The sequence below is a fragment of the Corapipo altera genome, unplaced genomic scaffold, assembly GCF_003945725.1.
Source record: "Corapipo altera isolate COAL_440 unplaced genomic scaffold, ASM394572v1 61242b, whole genome shotgun sequence".
Lineage (NCBI taxonomy): Eukaryota > Metazoa > Chordata > Aves > Passeriformes > Pipridae > Corapipo > Corapipo altera.
This window is the reverse complement of record NW_020885012.1, coordinates 564,595-584,702: the sequence shown is the minus strand read 5'-3', so window position 1 is coordinate 584,702 and position 20,108 is coordinate 564,595. Positions and strand designations below refer to the sequence as shown.

At 41.4% G+C, this 20,108-nt stretch overlaps 1 protein-coding gene across 1 annotated transcript in view; it reads left to right on the top strand.

The window, feature by feature from the left end:
• LOC113958927 (sorting nexin-2-like) overlaps positions 1-20,108 on the top strand; it is a 212,841-nt gene that overhangs the window by 103,588 nt on the left and 89,145 nt on the right. Inside the window, exons 3-6 of the mRNA XM_027667570.1 lie at positions 5,423-5,586; positions 6,728-6,794; positions 7,001-7,044; positions 7,138-7,279. Coding sequence (XP_027523371.1) covers positions 5,423-5,586; positions 6,728-6,794; positions 7,001-7,044; positions 7,138-7,279 — 417 coding nt within the window. The remainder of the gene's footprint in view (positions 1-5,422; positions 5,587-6,727; positions 6,795-7,000; positions 7,045-7,137; positions 7,280-20,108) is intronic.

Here is a 20,108-nt window from a genome sequence, read left to right as displayed (position 1 = left end):
TGTCATTTGAGCTAATTTCTCATCTTCTTGTGAATAATATGGTTTTTTCTTCCATATATACTATTGCTGGATTATTTCGAACAGGCAAAAAAGTCATCTGAGTCCATACTTCTCTGGCGGCTTGTTTAGCTGCTTGGTCAGTCTGTCGATTACCTTGAAATTCTCGTCCAGGGTCAGTCTGATGTCCTTTGACATGCATTATTGCCACTGCTGAGGGCTTGTGTATTGCCTCTAATAATTGTAAAATTTCTTCCCGATGTTTAATCGTTGTCCCCTGAGAAGTAAGAAGTCCCCTCTCTTTCCAGAGTGCTCCGTGAACATGAACTACCCCAAAAGCATATTTGGAGTCAGTCCATATATTAACTCTCCTTCCTTGGCTTAATATTAAAGCTCTCACTAATGCCCATATTTCGGCCTTTGTGCAGACGTACCTGGGGGTAGTGCGTTTGCTTCTATCACTTGTTGTAGAGTGACCACTGCATACCCAGCATACCTGGTGCCATTCTCCACAAAGCTAGATCCGTCGGTGTACAACTCCCAGTCAGGATCTGGCAATGGTTCGTCTTTCAAGTCTCTTCTGCTCGAGTAGACTTGTTCAATGGTCTCTACACAGTCATGCTCCAGAGTACCTTCTTCCTGTGTAGACCTAAGGAATTCTGCTGGGTTGAGATGGTTAGTGATTTTCAGTTCAACATCATCTTGTTCTCTTAACAAAACCTGGTACTGCAACATGCGGCTAGAGGAGAGCCAATGCCCCCCTTTTTGCTCTAGAACTGCTATAACCATGTGGGGCACATATACTACCATATGTTTTCCCAGAGTCAATTTACGTGCCTCCTGAATTAGAATGACCGTCGCAGCTACTGCTCTGAGGCACCCTGGCCACCCTCCACTTACTGCGTCCAGTTGTTTGGAGAAGTATCCAACCGGTCTTTTCCAGGATCCTAACCGTTGAGTAAGTACTCCCAGAGCCAGTCGCTGTCTTTCACAGACATAGAGTTGGAAGTCTTTGGTTAGGTCCGGTAGTCCCAAGGCAGGTGCTTCCCGGAGGGCTTTCTTCAGCTCCTGAAATACTTTTTCTTGCTTTATCCCCCAGGTTAACTTGGACTCCTTTGCTGCTTCATACAGTGGTCGAGCAGTCAGTCCGAAGTTAGGAATCCACAGCCTGCACCATCCGACCATTCCTAGAAAAGATCTCAGTTCCTGATTATTTCGAGGCACAGGGATGGCACATATTGCTTGAACCCTATTCGCCCCCAAGCATCGAATTCCTTGAGAAATTTCGCACCCCAGATAAATAACTTTCTGTTTTACTAGTTGAGTTTTTTCTTTTGAGACCCGATAGCCTGCTTGTCCCAGCATGTTTAACAGTTCAATGGTTAACTGACGGCAAAGTCCCTGTTCTGTAGTTCCCAAAAAGATGTCATCTACATATTGCAGTATTATATATGAAAAAGGAGATTCTTTTACCTGTGTAGTTTTCCATTCTTCAAGTTCTTTTGCTAACTGATTACCAAATATCGTAGGTGAACATTTAAATCCTTGCGGTAATCGAGTCCACGTAAGCTGTCGCTTCCATCCAGTCTCTGGGTTTTCCCATTCAAAGGCAAAAATTTTCCAACTTTCCCGAGCCAATGGTATGCAGAAGAAGGCATCCTTTAGATCAATCACTGTAAACCACTGAAATCTCTCAGAAACAGATGTTAACAAAGTATAAGGGTTAGCTATGACCGGGTGGATGTCTTTTGTGATGAGGTTTACTGCTCTCAAGTCTTGCACTAACCTGTACTTACCATTTGGCTTTCTTATTGGAAAAATGGGAGTATTAAACTCTGACTCACATTCCTTTAATATCCCTAAAGTTAAAAATTGTGTGATCATTGGAGCTATTCCTTTCCTAGCCTCTAAACTAATTGGGTATTGTCGTACTCTAACGGGTTGTGCTCCTTCTTTTAATTCTATTCTAATTGGAATAGCAGCTTTAGATTTTCCAGGGACCCCTTTTTCCCATACCCAAGGTACTACAGTCTGTTCTATTTCCTGCGGTATCTCTTCCTGATTCAACTTCAACATCTAAATCTGTGTATTTCCGAACTGTCTCTTTTTACCTCTCTAAAAAGGCTGAAGGAGACTCCCCCTTATCCTGTCTTACTGAGTATAACTTTGACCAGTTTAACGTTTTTGGAATCCCACTTCGTATTCCCTCTACCAATAATTCCTGGTAAATTCTTAACTTTTTATAATCTCCAGACTCATTCGGATCCCACTCGGGATCTTCTCGCGGCACGTAATCATTTACTGTTCGCCGTACCGCCCGGGGCAAAGTTCGAATTCTTTCTTTCGCTTTTTCCACCATCACTCTTAATACCATTTCTTTTTCTGTTGAATCCAGAATTGTATCTAACAATACCTGTAAATCATTCCAGTCCGGATTTTGAGTTTTTATAACCATTTTTATAATACGAGCCACCCGCTCTGGATTTTCTCTATATGTCCCAACTGACTGTTTCCAAATTAATAAATCATTAGGTGAAAAAGGAACTTTTACCATGACCCTTCCCCCGTCTACTCCAACTGCTTCCCGCAAAGGGGCCATCAATCTAGGGGGTGACGGAGATATATCACTTTCCCTTCCCCCTTGTCTCTTCTCCCTACTCCTTCCCCGTTCTCTCCGGCCCCTCCGAGTCCTCTCTGCTAAGGGTGTCCTATTAACATCACACCTCCGTTTTCCCTCTCCCTCTTCATCCGAGGATGATTCTAAAGGGGGCATAGATGGCGATCGCACCCTTAGATGTTGGGAAGGTACTTCGCTCGGGGGTGCACTTGGGGTTACACTAGGGGAAACCAACAAAGATACATCTTCCTCTGGTTCTACAAACCGGATTTTTCATTCCTGACATCCTACGCACTTATCATCTGATTCTTTTAATACCAGCATACCACACTCCTTTTGCCATTCAGGTTTATATTTCACACAGTAAAACAAATCTAAGTATGGTATTTCATCCCATTTTTCATGTTCCTTTAAAAACTGCATCATAGGAGTCATTATTTCCTGAGTTATGGTGCCATTCCGAGGCCACTGCATTCCTTCTGTCTCATATTGAGGCCATACATTATTACAATAATCAATCAACTGTTTCTTGCTTAACTCTTGTCCGAAGTTTCCTTCCTTCCAATGCTTTAACAGACAACCAAGCGGAGAATCGCTAGGAATATCATTTTCTGCACAAGATAGTACCCTAAAGGTTTTAAACGGCATCATACTGACTCACACACACACACACCACAATCTAAATTCAAAATTAAATTCACAATAACACAACAAGATAAACCAATTATTTATTCCAAAACCAAAACCAAAACCAACTCGCCAATTCTCCCTCTGAGTGGCGAGTGCTGGTACAGCGCGGCTTTCGCTACGTCTTACGACCAGCGCCTAGGTTTCCCCAGTTACCTTTGCCCAACCCAGCGGGTAACTCCCGGTCCCGTCTTACAGGCAGGCTCCCAACCAACAAACCTAAAAGAATAAAGCACCTCCGGGCTTACCTGGATGGATGTCCGTCGGGCGCGGGGTCGGGCACGGGTCGATGTCTCCCCAGAAATCACCTGGTTGCCGGCATGGAGTGGATCAGCTCGTGAGCCGCCCCAGCTACCCCCGGAATCCCATCTGGTGTAGCCAGAAAACTGTTGCCCGTAACAAAAACACAAACCAACAGAGTGCCGGTTTATGCGGTGCTTTATTCTGGGCCCGGGAACCTGGGGACTCGCGTCCCAAGCCAGGATTCCGAAGACTCTCATTTTTCGTACAGCTTTTATAATCTCACACAAACATGTTTACATGCAATTTCTCCATGAAAACAGTTACTCTTAGTTACACACAGTAAACCAGGTACAGTTACAAACAAGCTCATACTTCATTCTGATAACAATTAATGATCATCTACTCTAATCATAAATCTGCTTAAGTTGTCTTACCCCTAGAAACTGTTTAACAGACTCTTACCACATCCTAGGTAACAAATCATTATATACATGCTTGACTAAATCCTTTGATTCTCGTTTCCACTTCTTCAGCACAACACTCCACGCTCACAAACAAGGTTGCTAACTTACTACTTTGGAGTGTTGCTAACTAGGCCTACTCTCCTACTAAACCTTAACCATTCTACTACCAAGCTAAACTGTAGTTATTTTGCAACAATCCTGCTCTATTCAGCATTGGTGCATCTTCACCTTGAGTACTGTGTGCAGTTCTGGGCCCCACAATTTAAAGAAGGATGTTAAGGTCCTTGAATGTGTCCATAGGAGAGGAACAAAGCTGGTGCAAGGGCTGAAAGAAATGTCCTATGAGGAGGGATAAGGACTTTGGGTTTGTCTAGTTTGGAGAAAAAGAGGCGGAGGGGTGACCTCATTGCTCTCTCCATCTTCCTGAGGAGGGGAAATGGAGAGGGAGGTGCCGATCTCTTCTCCCTGGTATCCACTGATAGGATGTGTTGGAGTGGTTCAAAGTTGCGCCAAGGGAGGTTTAGACTGGACATTAGGAAGCATTTATTTATTGGGAGTGTGGTCAAACACCGAAACAGGTTTCCTAAAGAGGTGATCGATGCCCCAAGCCTGTCAGTGTTTAATAGGCATTTGGACTGTGCCCTTAATAACATGCTTTAACTTGACCAACCCTGGATTGGTCAGGCAGTTGGACTAGATGATCATTGTACATTCCTTCCAACTGAAACATTCTATTTTAAATGTATGGATTGCTGGTGGTCAAAATCAAGTAGTGGAAGAAAGAAAGCATGAAGGATTTGCAGAGAAGAGAGATACATACTCTTTAAATATAGATTAACTATCTACAATCTAAAGAAACTAAAAATAAGTAGTTAGTCTTACTTGTCAGAATGCCTCATCTACTAATATTTGTATTTTACAAGTTGTGGGCTTTTGATAGGGGTGTATATGCATAACTTCTCTTGGTATGCTCAATTATCAACCTATGTGACTTAATCAGTGGTTGTTCAGAGTGCAAAAACATTTGGCATAGGCACTGAAAAAAATGGTCTGTTGTGGAAAAAATTTCATTTGTTTTCATCATATGTCATATATCATATAGAAATGAATGATTTAGGAGTTTTGTGACTACTTTAAAAGTAGTCACAAAACTTTATGCTTTACATGGAAGCATAAAAAAATAAATTGTATACTTAATTTTACTTTAACCTGTTATTCACTAGAAACTCTGATGTCACCTCTAGTTTTACCGACCTATTTAGAGAAATTCTCTGAGAAATTGATGTTATTTATAAATTATCTTATTAAACTTATGTATTATCACTTTTTAATGTGCATACTTGGTATTTTTTTGTGGTGCACATCTATCTCTATGGAACAATATCTTTTTTGTGAACTCAAAATCTTTATCTAGAAGCTACGGAAGAAGTTTCATTGGACAGTCCAGTGAGGGATCCAGTGCTTTCACCAGAACCTACTCCTGGAATCACTACTGTAACATCTACTACATTAGTAGCTCCCAGAATGGAATTGAAAAGTGTAACAGCCCCTGTGATTTTTGATAGATCCAGAGAAGAGGTACTGTGAAAATTTTTAATTTATATTTGATGACTGCAGAAATGTCTTTTTGTGTGTGTGGTGTGTGTTCGCTATTTGCAGGTTTTGTTTTTTTTAATGCAGTTCCTAACTTACAGGAACATTCTTTGGTAAAGGGAAGTATGCAAGAGAGCAACTATTCCGTTTGTGTTTAATATGTATTTGACTCAATATCATGAGTGTTCATTGCTTAGGTAATGAGAGATCTATAGTATGAGGAGTAACATGCTCCATTCCTACAGGATAGGTATTGTAAAAGTGTGTGAAGGGAACAAGTGTTGAGCTACATGTTAAAGATGTGTATCAATTCATACTAACATGTTACAGGTTTTAACTCAGATTTCTAAAGCGGCTGTTAATAAGGAAATTGAGGAAACTGTTATCATTATTCTGCATACTAACAAACAACTGAGGCTATCTACATTTGTCATTCCATTCAAAGTCTGTGCATTGGCAAATACCATTCATTCTAGAATATGCTCTTAGAAAACATCACTAATAATGACTGGCCTGGGACTTGATGATGGCTACTTTCCCAGATGCCCTAAGTTGACATTTTATTCAGATTTTCTTCCTCTTCAACCTTGGCACACTGTTCTGTCATGGCCTTTCTTAACTACTTCTGTTCTATCAAACTTATGTATGTTGCATGAAAGATTAGGAAATTCTGTTATCACACAGCTTAGGCAAGTATCTGAAAATTCTATAGTTGTTCCTTTCCCTATCCCCAACTCTTCAACCTCTGATACCATTAATAATGAGGGATATATCTGTCTTTTGATTAGAAGCTTATAGAAACATTGCAAGTGAAAGCATTTTTGAACCTCTGTGCCTGCTGGGATTGGAGGAGATAAAATGAGCGTTTCCCCAAGATAAATGTTTACTAAAACTCTGAGGGCAACAAGTCTGAAGAAGTTGTTGCCACACTAAAAAGTTTTCAGGAAGGCTCAAAATTAAAAATCAAGATGTGAAATTATGTTCCCTTAAAATTGGATAGTGGATCTAGAAGAGCTTTTTATTCATTGAGACATACTGACTCTTCCTTCACATATATCCTTATCTTTGTACCAAATGTAGTATGAATGCACATTAACTTATTAAATATGGCATACATTTTTTCTAGATTGAAGGGGAAGCAAATGGAGATTTGCTTGATATAGAAATCAATGTATCAGACCCAGAGAAAGTTGGTAAGTTACTTGAACCTATTAAATCATGTTAGACTGTCTTACTTCTTAGAGACTATTCTGAAATTTTAGTATAATTCCTTATTCAGTTATCTTTTGATGTTTTTAGCATGCAAATGAAAAGCTATTTAATGTGTATTTTGGGGAAAAAAGTGTGTGGAGGGATTAAAGTAACTTGCCTTAAGATAAGTATTTTAATTTTCTTACAGGGGATGGCATGAATGCTTATATGGCATACAGAGTAACAACAAAGGTAACTAGTGCAACAAATATATTTCCAAATAACTTTATATCACAGCTAAGTAGATCTATCAGTAAATCATAACTAAAATGTCTTTTTTTTTAGACATCCCTTTCCATATTTCACAAAAATGAATTCTCTGTTAAAAGAAGATTCAGTGATTTTCTTGGCTTGCACAGCAAATTAGCAATGAAGTACATACATATTGGTTACATTGTGCCTCCCACTCCAGAAAAAAGTATTGTAGGTAAGTCTACTTTCTGCAAGGTTGAATGTATGCATGTGATTTCAGTACTGTAATATAAATGAAATATTTTAATACCAATTGTGCTTGTGAAATAAATATATAAGGAGCTTGGTAAAATGGTGGGACCTACTGTTATGTAAGCAAGCTCTGGGTGTGACTTAAGGTCCTAGTGTAGAGACTTTGTTTGGCTATGGATAAGTTGGGAACACTCACAGACAGTAGGACCTTTCTCCAAAGAGCACAAAGTTCCTACTTTAAACTTAAACTGCCAACCCTTCAGTTCTTGGGCAGTATTTAGTCCCATCTAAAAATATATAGTCCACATGTTTATAAGTTTGGAGAGAAAAAGGAAAAATATAGTTATCTAGGTTGATTTAAAATGAGGCAGCTTAAAGCAGAGAGTTGACAAACCAGTTGAAAGTAGGTGACATGCATTTACACTACTCACACATTTATTGTATTTTATTTTGAAGTCTGAAATTTTAATATGAAATGTCCTGCTGTTGTGATTTAACCCTGGTAGGCAGCTAAGCACCACACAGCTGCTCACTTGCTCCCCCTGCTGAGAGAATCAGAAGGGCAAGAGAGAAAACTCATGGGTTGAGATCATAAAGACAATTTAATAAAAAAAAGAAGGAACAGAAACCTAACACATAAATAAAACCAAAACTTAGATAAAGAAATGATGTAAAAACCCCAAATTGCTCACTACCAGATGACCAATGCCCAACCAGTCCCTGAGTAACAGCAGCCCTGGATACACACCCCACCCCCTCACCAGTTTGTATTGCTAAGAGTGATGTCATATGGTGTGGAATATCCCTTTGGTCAGTTGGGGTCAGCTGTCCCAGCTGTGTCCCCTCCCAACCGCTTGTTATGCACCCCCAACCTACTCACTGGCAGGGCAGTGTGAAACAGAGGAGGTCTTGTCTCTGTGTAAGCCCTGCTCAGCAATAACTAAAACAGTGCGTCATCAACACTGTTTTCATCACAGATTCAAAACATAGCACCATATGAACTGCTATGAAGAAAACTGACTCTATCCTAGCCAGACCCAGTATAATCGCCACTCCTTATTTCATATTGGTTACATCATACTCGGGTACCACACTATCCCATTCATTATTAACTACAACCACCCTTCCCATACTTTGGCATACACGCAGATATCACTCCTTTAGTCTATGGGCCATTCCTGTAAAATATCCATATAATGCCAATAAAAAAGTCCATTGGAGTTTATTTATTCCATGCCTTCGAGATCTGTGATCACTCAGGACGGGCAGGATGGTGTTCTGTGTTGGAATGTTGTGTAACAAAACCAGCTCAGGTTGCATCACTGATGCACTTGCCTGGTTTCTCGTGAGATCCATTCTTCATTGGTTCGTGTGATTCCTGCTGTAATACCTTTGACATATGGCAACCCCAGCAGTGGTGGCATACAGCATGATAAAACACTGGCATCATACAGAAAGCCCACAATGAAGAGATCTTCCAAGAGGTCAAGCAGGGTAGATAGCTGTTCAATCTTCTCTGTACTCAAGGCAGCTATACCAAAAGCACAACTTGAAGTACCTTCTCCTGAGATAGTCTATGCTGAGGATGCATGTACCTTCCTGACCAGTCGCAATAAGATGCTTTTGCCACTCATTCCCAGTTAGGATTACCTTAGTCTCCAACACAGACAGTTCTTTGGATTCCCCTATCACTCCAAAAAAAACAGATGAGTTGTGCTCCTTTGTAACCTGATGGCATTAGGATACACTGTGCACTGGTGACAACCACAGCCTTATACTCCTTTGAGTCTGGTGTGCCAGACCACTGAACCCACACAGTCCAGTAAACCCAGTTGTCACTTTCCTTCACCTGGTTAGTGGCAGGGTCTATTCATTTCTGGTCAGAATATTTATTACTTGATTTCTGTAACTGCAAACCAGAAGTCCCTTCATCAGAGCCAGAAGTAAGATCAGCCCTTCTACTCTGCCCAATAGAAACTGAAGCAGTGATTTTCCTCTATGGATGACTTTTGGTTGTTGTCGGCAAAACAGACTCAACTTGAGGTATTTAACTTAATTTTTAAAAATTAATTACTGATTCTGGTATTGGGATGTCGTGATTTAGGAATGGTATTCCCCAATTTAGTGCTTCCACTGAAATCGTGCTGGCATTTGCTTCCCCTCTCCCTCCAGTTGGAAGCACAAAAGGCAAAGATCATGGGTTGAGATAAGAACAATTTTCTGGAAACAGCAATTAGCTAAGAAAATGAAAAGTAGCAGCAACAATACTAATAACAGAAGTGTACAAAGAGATGGTGTATTACATGCAAAATGCTCACTAAGCCCGGGACAATGAAAAACAATGGCGGACAGACCCTCTGTTCGCCTTTCTTCTCGGAAGCAAGACTCCCTTTTCCCCGCCCTTGGCAATGACATAAGATGGCATTGAATAACACAATTTCTTGGCCATGCCCCCTCCTGCTGATCTGGGCTGAAACCAGGACATTTTCCACCCCTTATTCTATACCATCTACATCACGTCCAGATCTTTCACCTTCCCACTATATACATATACATGTATATATATAAATATACACAAGCACAGGTATCATTTCCATAGTCGATGGCTGTCCCTCCAAGATGTCTATTGAGTTCATTTAGTCCATGACTGTGGGTTCTATCCTTCCTAGATGTCTTCCAGGGCAGGAGGGCTGGTGTCCTGTCAGCTGGTTGCAAGCTGCATCAGGAGCTCACAACTAGTGTATCTGGAGCAGTCCATCCTCATTGTCCATGGTGATGACATACAGTGGCGGTGTCATTCAGCAACCAATATTATACAATTCAACATTACAGACTGTTCTCACCCAAAAATCAAATCCCCTTGAGGTACGCATTGTGTTTCCCCATCCCTCTTCATTACCCACCAAGAGTGACCAGGTCCTTAAACAAAAACAGTCCCACGTATGGGTTTACCTTTGCTCGAAGCAGGACTAATCCAAACTGTCTTCCCTAACACATTTCTCATATGCACCATGCGGACTTTATCCCCTTCTATGGTATGTGGAGGTTTTGATTGGGCAGGGTCAGCTCGATCGGTAAAACCTCTAGTGTTAACTAACCAGGTAGCCTTCATTAAATGTAGATCCCAATGTTTGAAGGTTCCCCCACCCATTGCTTTCAATATGTTTTTTAACAGTCCATTGTACTGTTCAACTTTCCCAGAGGCTGGTGCATGATAGGGAATATGATATACCCACTCAATACTGTGCTCTCTAGCTCAGGTGTCTATGAGGTTATTTTTGAAATGAGTCCCATTGTCTGATGCAATTCTTTCTGAGGTGCCATGTCACCACAGAACTTGTTTTTCAAGGCCCATGATGGTGTTCTGGGCAGTGGCATGAGGCACAGGGTACGTCTCCAACCATCCAGTGGTTACAAGCATGTCACGCTTGCCTTGGTGGGTTTACGGGAGTGTGATGCAATTGATCTGCCAGGCCTCCCCATATTTATATTTTGACCATCACCCCACATACTACAGGTGCTTTACCTGCTTGGTCTGCTTGATTGCAGAACATGTTTCACAGTTATGGATAACCTGGGAGATAGTGTCCATCGTTAAGTCCACACCTCGATCACGAGTCCATCTGTATGTTGCATCTCTCCCCTGATGACTTGAGGAGTCATGGGCCTACCAAGCCAGAAATAATTCACCCTGATGTTGCCAGTCCAGATCCACCTGAGACACTTTAATCTTGGCAACTTGATCCACCTGTCCACTGTTGCGATGTTCTTCAGTAGCCTGACTCTTGGATATGTGTGCATCTACATGACATACCTTTACAGCCAACTTCTCTACCCGGGCAACGGTGTCTTGCCACAATTCAGCAGCCCAGATAGGTTTACCTCTGCACTACCACTTGTTTTTTTTCCATCATGCCAACCACCCCCAGAGAGCATTTGCTACCATCCATGAGTCAGTGTAGAGGTAGAGCGCTGACTATTTCTCTCATTCAATGATATCTAAAGCCAGTTGGATGGCTTTCAACTCTGCAACCTGACTTGATCTACCTTGTCCCTCAATAGCTTCTGCTTCTGAAGCAACTCAAACCCCTTCATAGGCTGCAGGTATCTCTTTTTCAGTTGGGATGTAACAGGCCTCAGTTCCTTGGGATCCCTGACTCCAGAAGCCCAGAGATCATCCTTGAGTCTCCTCTGGTGCTTTCTGCCAGAGGCTCCAGGAAGGACCATTCTCCCTGGCTGCAATGTAAAGCACATTTTTCACATCTTGTCCTGTCTTGACTGGCCCAAGGGCTGCTGTATGAACAATCTCCTGTTTAATTTGTTCAAAAACTTGTTGTTCAGGACCGTACTTGAAATCCTTCATCTTCCATGTTACATGATAGAGAGGGCTTGCAATTTGACTGTACTCTGGAATATGTATCCTTACAAAAAACCACAGCACCTAGGAAAGCCTGTGTTTCCTTCTTGCTGGTGGGTGGGGAAATAGCTACTATTTTCTTGACGATGTCCATTGGAATCTTAAAATGTGGATTGTGTCATTTTACTCTGAAAAACTGAATTTCCTGAGCAGGTCCCTTGACTTTACTTTGTTTTATGGCAAAACCAGCCTTCAGGAGGATCTGGATTATCCTCTCCTCTTTCTCAAAAACTTCCTCTGCTGTGTTTGAATCCGAAAAATCCGGTATGAGGAGAGGCTGAGGGAGCTGGGGTTGTTTAGTCTGGAGAAGAGAAGGCTTAGAGGCGACCTCATCACTCTCTTCAACTACCTGAAGGGAGGTTATAACCAGGTGGGGGTTGGTCTCTTCTCCCAGGCAACCAACAATAGGACAAGGGGACATGGGCTCAAGCTCTGCCAGGGGAGGTTTAGGTTAGATGTTAGGAAGAAATTCTTTACGGAGAGGATTATCAGGCATTGGAACGGTCTACCCAGAGAGGTGGTGGATTCACCATCCCTGGAGGTTTTTAAAAACAGATTGGACATGGCCCTTAGTGCCATGATATAGTAATTGGAGTTGGATCAGGGGTTGGACTTGATGATCTTGGAGGTCTTTTCCAACCCAATCTATTCTATGATTCTATGATTCTATGATTCTATGGTTCTATGATTCTATGATTCTATGATTCTATGAACTGCTCAGAGACTGTTGGATCTTTGAGCAGCAAAGGTATTTTTTGACAGTGCTGGGAGTAAGTGTGGTTCGCACCACAAAGAACTTGCTCAACTTGAAAGTGCAAAAGCAAGCCATTTTATACACTTCAGATACATGGTTACATCATTTAACATACATATTAAGTAGGTTAGTCTCTGGGTGGAGTCTTTCCAGACATGCGCAATCTTCTACTGTGGGGGTCTTCTCCTCAAGCCTTCATCCCTCTGGTGGTCGCCATGGACGTCTTCCTCAATTTGACCTCTTCAATTAGGTGACCTGAATTCTTCAAGCTTGCAGAATCCTGGCTCTGGGCCTTCTAGATCTTATTCAAACATACCTAATTTATTACTGTGTGTCTACTACTCCTATTCTTTCTATAATAAGGCCTTTGGTCCAGTGAGCAGAACAGAACATGATATTAACCAGTGTTCCTAAAATGTTCTTCTAGCAAAACAGATATTGGGGTTTCTTAGCAGGCCAAGATATCTCAGTTAACTCTTTTAGGCCTGGCTCCTCTTTCAGTTCCCCCCTCTTCTTGTGAATTCTTTAATCAAGTTTCAAGGGCAAAGAGTTTTGGTAGATTTTTATCATTGCCCACATTATCTGCATCCTTTTGACTATGGTACTCAATCTGTACCACAGTTAAACATTTAAGAGGGATAGCAGAATTATAGTTACTACTAGGACCAATATTGGATGTATCAAATAGTGAAACACCTGTGTTGCCGTGGGGGAATACCCTGTAATGATGTCCCACAAATGATGTTCTCCTACTTGCTCTACCTTTGCCAATATGGTCTTTATACTTTCAGTATCATGTTTCACTTGCCAAAGCATACATTGGGTGGTTTTATTTACTTCTTGCACCATTTTTCTATATCTGGGTGTTCAAGCATCTTCTGGAAAAGACATATCTATCCCTATTTGTAATTTAGGTACATCGTGATACAACAAATAATCATTTTCAATTAATTGCTCAGTAGTTTTTGGAATTGTATAGTTAAAATTACAGCCTATTATTTTAGTAAAATTACAAACACAAAATTAGTCCCATTTGTAATTTCTTGAAAGATCTTTTCCCATAGAACCAGAATGCTCAATATAGGGTTGAGACTATGGCTACTCTAATGATCCAGCCCAGGTTATAGTCACCATACTCAATAAGATCCCAGTAGTCAGTCAGGTGAACTTGAGAGTGGTTGGTGCTACAGGTTCTGAGGTCCATGGTTTCTCAGGGGCTCTCTTGACTTGGGATAGTGAATCCAGGTGGGTCATTCTTTTATCCAGACTGCTGTGAACATGGTCAACAACATCTGGAAAGGTCCATCTCACTTTTCTTGCAGAGGGTCTCCTGAAAAATTCTTAACATATACTCAATCACCAGAAATGAATGCATGTGCTTTACAATCAGGTTGCTTAATTTGGTTTTTCAACACCACAGCAGAATTCTTATTTAGTTGTTTCCTCACAGTTATAACATAATCATAAACATATTGATTATCTATCTGATCCAAAGCTTCACTGTTAATATTGTTCATTCCATAAGGTCTGCCATACAGAATTTCAAATGGACTTAGCTTTTCTTTAGACCATAGTTTGACCCTGATTCAAATTAAAATAATAGGTAAAGCTTGGTACCAATACAATTTTGTTTCTTGACAGATTTTAGCTGTTTGCTGTTGAATGAAATGGTTTATCTTTTCCACTTGCCCACTTGCTTGGGGTCTGTAGAGCATATGCAGTTGCCAATTGATTTTTAGTGCTTTACTTATTGCTTGTACAATTCGTGCACAAAAGTTTGAACCTCTATCTGAAGAGATGCTCTTAGGCATTCCAGACCGTGGTATAATCTCGTTCAACAAGACTTTAACCACTCCTTTTGATTCATTTTTTTTTCTACATGGGAAAGCTTCAGGCCATCCAGAAAATGTGTCAGTCAAAATCAAGAGATAACAGACCTCCCCTCCCTCTTTTCTTGGGAGCTCAGAGAAATTAATTTGCCAAATTTCACCTGGGAAATTCCCGTTGCTTATAGCCCCTTGGTGTATTTTTGTTCCAGTATTTGAGTTATCCTTCAGACAAAGTTCTCATTGGGATGTGACTTGCTTTATTGTGGTAAATAAATTTGGTCCTACCACTCTGGTCCTTAAATGCTGATAGAGTGAGTCCAAGCTCCAATAAGTTTTATCAGGTTCTACTTTTACAAATTGCCACACTAATTTTTCTAATAATATTAACTGACCTGTTTTTAGTTAACCCCACCCATTGTCTAACAGCTTACCTCCATTTTCATATATCCACTTATAATCTGTTTCTTGATATTCTACCTGTTGATCTGTGTCTAGTTCTTCTGGCACTAAAGCTACTACTGATAGTTCTTTACTTCTTGCAGCAGCTAATTCAGCTTCTGCATCAGCTTTTCTGTTTCCTATTTCCGAGACAGTGTTACCTTTCAGGTGTCCTTGGCAGTGCATAATTACCACCTGAGAGGGGAGTTGTACAACTTCTAGTAATCATAGAGTTTCTTCAGCATATTTTAGAACTTTTCCTTGAAGAGTTAAAAGTCCTTTTTCTTTCCAAATTGCTCCATAAGCATGAACTATGCTAAAGGCATATTTGGAGTCAGTCCAGGTGTTAATTTGTTTTCCTTCTGCCAATTCTAAAGCTCAAATGAGAGCTATCAGTTCTGCTTTCTGGGTTGAGGTTCCTGTGGGTAAAGGATTTGATTTGATTACCTCAGTAGTGGTGGTCACAGCATACCCAGCCACCCTCACACCTTGTTTTACAAAACTGCTGCCATCGGTAAATTAGTCTTCTGCATCCAGGAGTGGTTCTTCTTTAAGGTCCAGGCAGCTGGAGTACACTGTTTCAATGGTTTCCAGACAGTCATGCACGACAGGTGCAGCTGAGTTTCTTCCTTCTAGGATTGAAGTTGGGTTGACAGTGTTAGTCACCTGACTGGTTATGTCATCTGATTCAGGCAGGATTACCTGATATTTCAGAAATCGGGAGGGTGACAGCCAATGATTTCCTTTCTGTTCCAGTACTGCTGACACGGTATGGGACACTAATACAGTCATTTTCTGTCCCATTTTAAGTTTCCTGGTTTCTTCTATATTTATGATCATTGTTGCTACTGCCCTTAGGCAGATGGGCCATCCTTTGCTTACTTCGTCCAATTGTTTGGAGAAGTAGGCTACTGCTCTTTTGTATGGCCCTAGTTGCTGAACCAGGACCCCTAGAGGCATTCCTTGTCGTTCATGCGAGAACAACCAAAAGGGCTTTGTTACATCAGACAGTCCCAACACCGGAGCCCTCATGAGTTCTCACCTCAGCTGTTTGAAGGTTCCACTTGCTTTGGGGGTCCAGACTAGGTTGCCCTTAGTTATTTTCAGCAGGTCATATAAAGGCTTTGCAATTAGCCTGCACTGATATATCTATAAACGACACCAACCTGTCATTCCTAGAAAGGCTCGAAGGTCTCTCACCGTCTGTGGTTTGGGTGTCTGTCAGATGGTTTCCTTTCTCATTGTCCCCAGAAACTGTTGTCCTCCAGATACTTCGTATCTCAGATTTACCACTTGTTTCTGCACCAATTGTGCTTTCTGTTGAGAGACTCGATACCCATTTAAGCCCAAAAAGTTTAAGAGGTTGTGGTAGTTTGGGCTAGGCCTTCCTTGGTGACCAGTTTGTAGCCAAGGAAGGGTCCGGATTTACCCAGTATTCCCTACGATTTTTACGTAAGCCAGACTATAAGAAGAAAAGAAGAGAGGCCTTTGCTCTCTTTCCTTCCGGCTGCTTGGAGGTGCAGGTTCCCTGCTGTTGAGTCTGCCGTGTTGGGGACTGAGGCCTGGTAAGGCCTTGTCGACCTTGGGAGGCAGAGGTTGCCGGCGATCGTTCCAGAGCGACTCTCGGTTGTCCCAAGGAGGGTGGTGGGATATTTCTTTGCTAACTCTTTATTTACTAGATCTCGGGCTACTGATTGGGATATATATATATATATATATATATATTATTTTGGTTTTGTTCCTTTTCCCTTCCCCCTTCCCTTTTCCCTTGTGAAATTGTATATATTTCAATTGTATATAACTGTAATATAAGTGTAAATATATTTATATATATCACTTTAGTTGTCTCTCTCTTGTTTCGGGTTTTCTTGGTTGTTTTTTTTCCCTCTTCTCCCTGCGGTTTGGGGGGGGGACGACTTCTGGTGGTAAGGTTTGGAGACTTGGCAGGGAGCCAGTTTCAAACCATATCAGAGGTTTACTGTCCATTGGATATATTCTTCTTGTTTTTCAGTAACAATCAATAGATCATCCACATATTATAAAAGTACACCCTCTCCCAGTGGTGACTGCCATTGTTCCAATTCTTTAGCTAATTGATTCCCAAAAATTGTGGGAATATTTTTGAACCCTTAAGGTAACACTGTCCAAATGAGCTGAGTTTTCCTTCCTATGGTGGGATTTTTCCCACTTGAAGGCAAATATCCTTTGACTTTCCTGTGTTAAGGGAATGCAGAAAAAGGCATCTTTTAAGCCTAATACTGTGAACCAAATTTGATTTTCTTTTAATTTTCTTAAGAGGGTATATGGGCTATTTTATTTACTGCTCTTAAATCCTGAACCAACCTATGTGTTCTATTTGGCTTGATGCCGTGGTATGTTGGTGCTAAAAAATACTCCGGAACAGTTAATTAGGGGTGAGATAAGGAAAGGGTTTAATTGTGCCAAGGCAATAGGTGTTACAAGACGCACGGGCCGCTGTGCTCAAGATGTTACATTTTATAATACCATCCATCCAATCCCAAGTGTTTCCACCCCATAGCCTTTACTCTGGACCACCTCGGGTCCTCCCCCTTAGAATTGAGTCTGGGGTGCATTTCGGGACCACCTCTTCATCAGTCTCATCATCTTCAGAGCACAAAGGGTATATAGTCACCTAGTTCCTGACTCTGTTTTGTTATTCAGACCCTGATATGGGTGTTCTCTAAACAGCCTAGGCCTTGCCTTGACAAGAGACTAAACATTGCCACTGAATTCAGGGGTAGATTTGATATGGGGAGCATAGAATGGGGTAAGAGGGTTAAGGAATGTGTAAACTACTTGTACTACAGGGAAAAGGAGTGAGGGTTGCTGTTTTTAAAGTCTACTTCTACTACTTATAAAACTTATAAGGCTTACAAAAATTAGAAAATAACAACAAGTAGTGGTTTAAGGCATCAGGTTTCTTGACTGGTAAAACTGGGGTGTTGAAATCTGATTCACACTCTACCAAAAGCCCTAACTTCAAGAAGTTATCTATTATTGGTTCAATTCCTTTTCGATCTTCCAACCTCAGTGCATATTGCTTCCTAATTACTGGTTTTGCTCCTGGTTGTAATTCTGTTTGAATGGGAGTTGCCCATTTCGACCTTTCTGGTGTTTCAGTAGCCCGAATTCCTGGGCATACCTGATCTAAAATTTGATTGACATTTGAATTCTCCTGGCTTGACTCCACATAGCTCATTGCTAAACTCAGAACTGCTATTAATTGTTCTTCCTTTACCTTAAATTCAATTTTACCTTTTTTGAATTCTATTACAACTCCCAGATTTTCTAGTAGGTCTCTGCCCAATATGGATTTGGGTAAATTTGGTAAATACAAAAACTGATGCACTCCCATTTGTTTTCCAATTTTGAACTTTAGGGGTTTCAAAAGAAAGCTTTTCTGATTGGTCAGTGGCACCCACGACTTAAACATATTTATCACTTTTAGGTATTAATTCTTGATTCAAAACAGAAAACATAGCCCTGGTATCAATTAGAAAATCTCATTCTTCTTTTTCTTCCACTAACTTAATTTTTACCAACAGGTCCCCCAGGTGCAGGACCGTTGCCCCCCCCCCCCCTTCACTCAGTACTCTGTAAGCAACAACAACCCCTCCTGTGCCTGTATTTCCACCTGTTAATTCAGGGTATTCTTGTTTCCAGTATCCCTCTTTTCTACAATATGCATGCTGGTTCTGATCCAACCTTGTCTGTCGGTGAGGCAAACCTTACATCTATTACACAAGGCTCGTACATGTAACCAACAGTTGCAAAATGGACAAATCTTAATTCTAGGTCTTATCCAAAGTGGTGTGCTTATAATTAACTGTTCAACATTACCTCTCATATAGCAATTCTTAGCATGATAATACCTTTAACTATGTGCTCCTGGATGTTTCAAGGTAAGCAAGGTATATCAGGTACACAATAACTTTTCCAAAAACAAACAAGATGTACTGGTTTAAAAGTTAACCAACAGGGGAAACCAACCCAACTCAAAAGAGAGATTACAAGTCAGAATAACAATTTAATAAAATAATACAATAAGTACGACCACACAGTCAAGCAACCGGTCCTAACCCACAAAGCCCAAATGTACAACCCAACACCCCGGGGTACAAACAAAGCGGTGCTCCCTGGGTCCCCCCCCGAGTCCAAAGTAAAGGGAGAGGGGAAAAACCTGCCGGTGGGAGAGTTGTTGCAGTCCGGCCAAAAGTGGTGATTTGCAGTCCAGTCGAGGGTGGTGGTCCCAGTCTGGTTGAGAGCAGTGAGCTGCAGTCCTCCTCTGGATCCCACGAGTGGTGGAAAGGTTCTGAAACTCTGGGTTTATATATTCTCCAGCTCAGGCAGGAATGCTAAGTCCCTCCCTCAGAGCGGGGAATTCCATAAAAGGATGCTCAGTCCTTCCCTCAGAGTAGGGAATTCCATAAAAGGGCATGAGGACAGGAACATCCCCCCACCTTACAGGCCTCTACTGACAACAGTTTCTGGGAAATGGCATGAAAGGCTATAGAATACACAGTTTTGGGCTACACCCATCCAGTGATGAATCGGTCCCAGCTGTTCTAACTAGGACACAAGACAACACAAAATGGCAATAAACACACACAAAACTATTAACAGAATAGCAGTGCCCCAATCCCCAGTTCATAAGGTGGTTATGAACTTAAGGAAACCAATACCATAAACAAAAGAACAACCGAAAGGAAACTTAGATACCTTGTTTCCCTCAAAATAAACAATATTTGGCCAAATACAAACAAAACCAGAACATACCAACCCATAGGGGATATTCCCCAGGAAGAGTATCCTCTCCCGTATCCCCGCGAGAGACGGTGTCCAGCCTTCGGTTTATGGGAATCCAGAACCAGAATAGACAAAACCAGATATAAATACCTTTTATCGAAAGGCAGTGCTCTTATCCAACCCCCGCAAGAAGCCACCGAAGAAGGGAGCCCCTTCGGGTAAAAAGACTTACCCGAAGGCGCCCAAGGGAGTACCGTCCTCCAAGGGATTTCACAGTTGAGTGGAGAAGTATTGGCCTGCCGTGAGTCACCAAATGAATCCGAAAAATCTGGTATAAAGAACTGTTCAGAAACTTTTGAATCTTCGAGCAGCAAAGGTATTTATTGACAGCGCTGGGAGCAAGTGTGGTTTGCACCACAAAGAACTTGCTCAACTTGAAAGTGCAAAAGCAAGCCATTTTATACACTTCAGATACATGGTTACATCATTTAACATATGTATTAATAAGTAGACTAGTCTCTGGGTGGAGTCTTTCCAGACATGCGCAATCTTCTACTGTGGGGGGTCTTCTCCTCAAGCCTTCATCCCTCTGGTGGTCGCCATGGAC